Source organism: Xiphophorus couchianus, chromosome 5 (genome assembly GCF_001444195.1).
Source record: "Xiphophorus couchianus chromosome 5, X_couchianus-1.0, whole genome shotgun sequence".
Lineage (NCBI taxonomy): Eukaryota > Metazoa > Chordata > Actinopteri > Cyprinodontiformes > Poeciliidae > Xiphophorus > Xiphophorus couchianus.
Window position 1 is genome coordinate 25,238,731 of NC_040232.1, and position 6,152 is coordinate 25,244,882.

Below are 6,152 nucleotides of genomic sequence, written 5' to 3' on the forward strand. Positions count from 1 at the left end.
TGTATGTGTAAGAATGCAGAAGTGAAACAACCTGTAAACTGCTGTCAATCTATGCATCTATTTGCAAATCTGATTCTGATGACGTCAGTGCCTCACCAGCTATGAACCTCACCGCACGTCACTGATTTTGCCCAAAGTCAACGACCGATTTTGGGCACCCCTGTTATAGAGGCTGGTGGGCTTACCTAGTGATGGGGCCCTCAAATCAAACCATTCCTTGGGGTCTCAAATATTCTTTGGCCACCTCTGTCCGTACCCATTGGAAAAATTGGGTACGGAAAAGAAAAAAGTTTACACTGCATCCCAGCGAAAGCACACGAACGTGCAAACGACATCAGACTGGCGGCACACAGATGTTGCCAACAGAGTAGGGAGATCTGGCACATCCCGCGCCGCTGCAGGCGCTGTGTGGCTGCAGTCGTAAGGGACGCTGTGGGTTTATGACAGGAGAGAAAACGGGAGAAGGGGAAAGGACGGCAATTATTATTTCCGTGCCCTCACCGCAAAAGGCTGAGGAAAGTTCACAGTCCTTCCCGCGCAGATATATACAACAAACATCATTAATTTGGACTGCTTAGACAGCAGCACGCATGGTCCGGCCTTCAAAGGAATACCACGCATTAATTATTAATCCCCACTACACTGGACAGCATGAAAAGAACAGCCTCTGACAGTTGGTTGGAAGCACTAATAGGAGACACTTTTTTTTTCTCCCTCCCCCCCTTCCACACTCCCTCCTAAAACAGAGCGACGTGAAAAAGCCAAGCGGCTTGAGCTCATTTTATTACAACCACAGTGTGGGCCCCCTGGAGTAACCTCGACTTCGGTTTTGCCTTCATTTGCATGACCCACAGAACACCACACACTTTCCTCCCCCACCACCTTTCTTTGTAACCGAGCACTTTGAAATTACACGCTGGCATTCAATGACTAAAGCCAGGTTATCTGTGGAACGTGCAATTTTGCAGCAGCTTGGTTGTTATATACATTATCTTGAAGGGATAGCAATGATTTTTTTTTCCTTCTTATTAGATTCTCCCAGCAGGGAGCAAATTGAACGGGAGATAACAGCTGGCTGCTCTCATCGCCTATGCACATCCAGGTAGCAGCTCATCTACATTCCTTCCAGAGGAGAGCGGGTCCTCTGTTCGGCCTGTTAACGCGCTGGAGCTTCAACTCGCTCCTTAATGAAGATCACACCTAAAACTGTTACCGTGGAGATGAGAGTGTCACACATTTTTCACCCGTTGCTGAACTTGTTGACAGTTTGGTGAAAGGGGGTGCCGAGATTCGGCTCTCGGCATGTGATTCGTCCCTCGGGAACGAACTGCGCCCACCCCTCCGCCCCACCTCCGTCGTTACCCCGCCACCCACCGAAATCCTCCTTCAGAGCCTCACATTCTTTTTAAGGGCTGCCGATTAAAGGCCTTCACTTCACACATGTACCAGCAATCCAGATGCTTTTTTAAAATTTATTTAGCTAAATATCCTTACAGGAAAATAAAAGTAAAAATAAACAGAGCAATCACCTAAATCTACAAAATCCATTTACTATGCTATGTGTATTATAATCAGTCCAGAAAAAGGCATAGTTTGCACTGCATGACATCTTTACATCCCAAAAAAAGAGGACAAACTCAAGCAGTATAACATCTCTCTCCCGCAAGAGTCCCATCGTCTAGGACGCAGTTGACAGGTGGCGTTTCACTTAAAAGTTGCAGCACTCCATTCAGTTGTCCTTATAGGCAAGTAAAAAGACAATTTGCAGGAGGTTTCCTCAAAAAAGAAAATTGCCTTGAGTCATCGTCCATGCAATGCAACACAGAGGGAAAAAAACCGCAGCTGGCATGACGGCCGCCAAACATTTGAGTTGGACATGCAGCAGAGGGCAATCAAAAGCGTTGACGGATGCAGCATCTGAATGGCGTCGTTGTGCTGTGTTTTGGAGGTTGCGGGGAGGGGAGGGGGCAAAAGAAGGAAGGAAGACTTTCATGCAAAAGTTGAACAGCATTGAGTCATTTAATTGCCGAGTCCATCACATTGCCCCCCACCCTTTCCCACCGCTTCGCCCACCCTCACACGTCCGAGTTGATGCTCAGGTTGGCCAGGCGCGGGTCAGAGTTGATCTCGTACCGGTAGTGGTACCCCTCCATGTGGTCCCTGCAGGCGTCCCGGATGTTGTACATCCATCGCTTGATGCCCTTTCTGTTCAAGAAGAGCACTAGCAGGAACATGACCCCGATGAGGGCCAGCACCAGGCCCAGGAAGACGTACGATGTCTTCAGGACCCTCTCCATGTCGCCCGTGCACGTCAGCTGGGACTGCTGCACCTGCAGAAGGGGCCGGTGCCTCACGGCCTCGGGATCGGCGCAGGTCAGTTCAATCTTGTCCACCACCTGGGTGGAGTCCTTCAGCCACGCCAGCAGGTCGCTGATGTAGCAGTTGCAGCGCCACGGGTTCCCTGCTAGCTGGACGCGAAGGTCGAGGCGGAGGTCAAAGCCAGCCATCGTGGCGTTGGGCAGATCCTTCAGGTTGTTGTCCCTCAGGTCGAGGTCACTCAGCGCCGGCAGAGCCCCGTTCTTGTCCACGCTCTGGAACTTGATGAGGGAGCTGTTGCGGAGGTTCAGGGTGGCCAGGCCGGGGAGGCCCTTGAACATGCCGTCCGGCAGTAAGAGCAGATCGTTGTTGGACAGGTCCAGGGAGGTGAGGTTGGAAAGGTTTGCATGGACAAAGAAATGAAGGGTGGTGTAATTGTTAAGAGACCTGCTGAGGTTGAGGAACTGCAGTTTACTATCATCAGGGAAAGCGCTTTCGCTGAAATTCTGGAATGAATTGTTACTCAAGTCCAGCCGTACAAGGTTTGGCAAGTTTTTGAACGCCCCTGCATGCACATACTCCATCTCATTGCCGCTCAGGTACAATTCTGACAGCTTTTCCAGACGGGTGGGGAAAGAGGAATCGCTTATTTGAGCGATTTTGTTTCCCGTGACGAACAGGGATTTGGTATTGGCTGGTAAGGAAGGTGGCATCTCGACGAAGTCCTGGTTTTGGCATTTCACAGTTTCTAAGGAGCACAGGCATTTGTCCGGACAGCAGCGGCAGGACACGGCGAGCACGAGGAGGAGCAGCAGGCGCGTCATACCGGACTTGTGAGGTCTCCCCGGGCGCATTTTTTGGGAGGCGCACAAATCAGTGTATGCAGGAGGGAGGAGGGGGGGAAAAACTGCTTTTCAGCAAGTCACCGCTTCGTCTTTCCGTCTGGAACAAAGTTTTTCATCAGAGTTTTTCTCCTTAATCCGATTAAAAACAGCTTCCTGTAGCCCCTCCATGTAACCGGCCGCGTGAAGGGGGGGTTACCAAAACTCGCGTATTAGAAGAGGCTGCATTTTCAAGGAACTTCTGCGCACTTTTTCGACAGCTTTCACAAACATCAGCTTTTTTCCTCTCCATCATCCAAAGCTGCGCGAGGATCCTTCAGGCTCTGGGGGGAAGCGGGAAGAAATGAAGTCAAACGCAGAAAGAAAGACGGTCCTGAACGTCACTCTGGCAGCGGGTTTCCAGACAAAGCCACCTTTTCTTCCAGACAGAGGCGCAGCGTATCTCTCGCTGTCTCTCTCTCTCTCTCTCTCTCTCTCTCTCTCTACCAAGCGCACTTCCAGCTTTCTGACCGCCCAGCAGCAGGAGGGAGCGCTACATCACAAGGAGGGAGCGTACCATTACTCGCCGACAGGAGGGGTGGAGGAAGGACGGGGCTTTTATTAAACTCTTAACACCCAAATGTGTACTTTCTGGCAAGTCTTCCTCGTGGAACCCCTACACGTTTCCACTCCTGTGGAAAACCGCTCAGGTTTTAAAGGGACAGGAGCGGTTTGTGGAGCCCGACAGAAAACCCTAATAAATAAACCCGAAGAGGCCCCCGAGGGACCAAGAAGCCAGAGGGCTGTTATTAAAACATTAATCTTCTGATTCACGCTGATACTGTCACTTTTGAAGATTCATATAAACCCTCTTGGGCTCTAGGCTGTGGCATCTGGGTGGGAAAAACAGATTTAGAAAACAAAAAACAAAACAATATATAGATATATATATATATATATATATATATATATATATATATATATATATATATATATATATATATATATTATTATTATTATTTTATAAACACAGTCCAGCCAACCTAAAAAAAAAATCTGGAATGAAAGAAAATAAACCTAACTCATTAAATCTTTTACATACACACACATGTGTAAAACATGTGTTTTACACACACACACCCCTGCACACCCACACACACACAGTGGTGGCCTAAAGTTAGATTACATTTATTATTTTTTTATCGAAGTACTAATTTCAAAGACAAAGAAACATATGGAACAATTTTTCCTATTTTACTCTCATCTGCTCCAGTTTGTACTGAAACATCGCAGCTTTTATCTGTTGTACATTAGTGCTGCAGCACACTTCACTCAGGTGTGTTTACTTTGCACAAGAACTGATGTCTCTCCAGGAAGTCCAAGCACCAAAAGAGGTATCAGCATAACTGTTTCGTGAACTCGTTCATATTTGAAAAGGATTAGAAAACACTTGTCTCCCTGAATATTGATAAACATTTATTTATTTATTACAAAAAAACAAAAAAAAAACAGTCCCTGTCTTTGCAGTACTGGTTCAGTGACAAGATTTGAGAAAACAACCTTTCCCCTCCTGCCCCTGTTTTTTATTTTATTTTACAAATCTCTGGAAAAACTAATTCTCTGTTGGTTTATGCAGGATTAAACCACTGAGAATAAAAAGAAGAAGAAAAAAAAAAACTGTGGATGGATTTGTGCTTGAATAGCCCGCTCCTCGATATATCAAATTTGGAAGCCCCCCTGATGGTGATCCACTGTGTGTAACCCTATAGCTTTTTACCTCTGTCTGGCCCCTCTCATATTCTTAGCCCTGGGTTAATGGGACAACCATCTGAGTAATTCCATCACACCTGGATTGTGGCTGAAACCGATACCCTCAACGTTTGCCGGGCCTGACATTATGTTTTCCAAGAAGACGCATAAACGTTTGACACTCGACATCACCTGCTCACACTGAGGCCTGCATGCTCGAAAGATTTTTCTTTTTAAGGAAATAAAAACATGTCATCCAGAGTAAATATTTTAAGGTGTCGTATTTTGTGAGCGCTAAATCGATTCAAAATGAAACAAGGCAATGCGTTGTTCCACAGATAACCGACAGTTTACTAATGCAGCATTAGCATCAGCCACACCTCATGCAAGTGATCAAAAAAACCAGAAAAAACCCCCATGAAAACAACTATGAGCAGCAGTGAGAAGTGACAAAAGCTATTGAATGATGCAGCATAGCAACAATTGTTTCCTGCTTCAGGTTTATTGTATCTTAGTGACACTTGGCATTTCCTTACTATGGCAGCATACAAAAAAAGACAAATTGGAGATCTTCTATAAAAATGTAGTCACACAATTAAAAGAAAAAAAATTATTTTGAATTTGTTTAAAATTTGTTTTATGAAAGTTAAGGAGTTTTTGATAGCCTTAAGCCATAATAATCAAAGTGAACATAAATCAACTCTTAATACAGTTTCTGAGTTTGTTGCTTTAAATTTAATTACTCAATTTGCTGAAATAAATTACTCACGTGGGACGTCGTATTTATAAGTCAAAGACATAGACTGCACTTTCTCATGAAGTAAATTCAGCTTTAAATGAACATTTTAATGCCATACTTTTAAGGCCTTTAACCAGAAAAACACCGAGTAAGGAAAAGACTAGAAACAATCCAATTAGGGTAACTTTGAAAGTAAATTTATAATAATGAAATATAATGGTTCAATTTAACAGCATTCATTATCTTTTTCAGAAAATAATCCCTATTCTTCTTAAAAGTCTAGAAGTGTATTATCTATAATTTTAGGTTGTATCAATGCATAAGATTTTTTTTTAATAAACTTTATTAACAAATAAAGAATATACAATTGCAGACAGTACTATACTCGAGGTGCTGGGGCAATGCATAAGATTATGAAAAACAAAAACTGCATATGACATCATCTGGCAACAGGATCTTTCACTCGCTTGACGTACCCCCAAAATTGGAGGGTAGCATGTTTCCTTTTTGACCAATCGGAAGTCTCG

The 6,152-nt window shown here is 44.7% G+C and overlaps 1 protein-coding gene across 1 annotated transcript; it reads right to left on the reverse strand.

Annotated features, from left to right (window-relative positions):
- Positions 1-1,452: 1,452 nt before the first annotated feature.
- On the reverse strand, positions 1,453-3,702 carry tpbg (trophoblast glycoprotein). Its single transcript, XM_028018746.1, has one exon. It carries the CDS (start codon positions 3,168-3,170, stop codon positions 2,076-2,078), a length of 1,095 nt encoding a protein of 364 aa, XP_027874547.1. The 5' UTR covers positions 3,171-3,702; the 3' UTR covers positions 1,453-2,075.
- Between the last annotated feature and the right edge of the window lie 2,450 nt (positions 3,703-6,152).

Coding starts and splice junctions, on each gene's coding strand:
- tpbg (XM_028018746.1), bottom strand. CDS start 3,170: ATGCGCCCGGGGAGACCTCACAAGTCCGGTATGACGCGCCTGCTGCTC.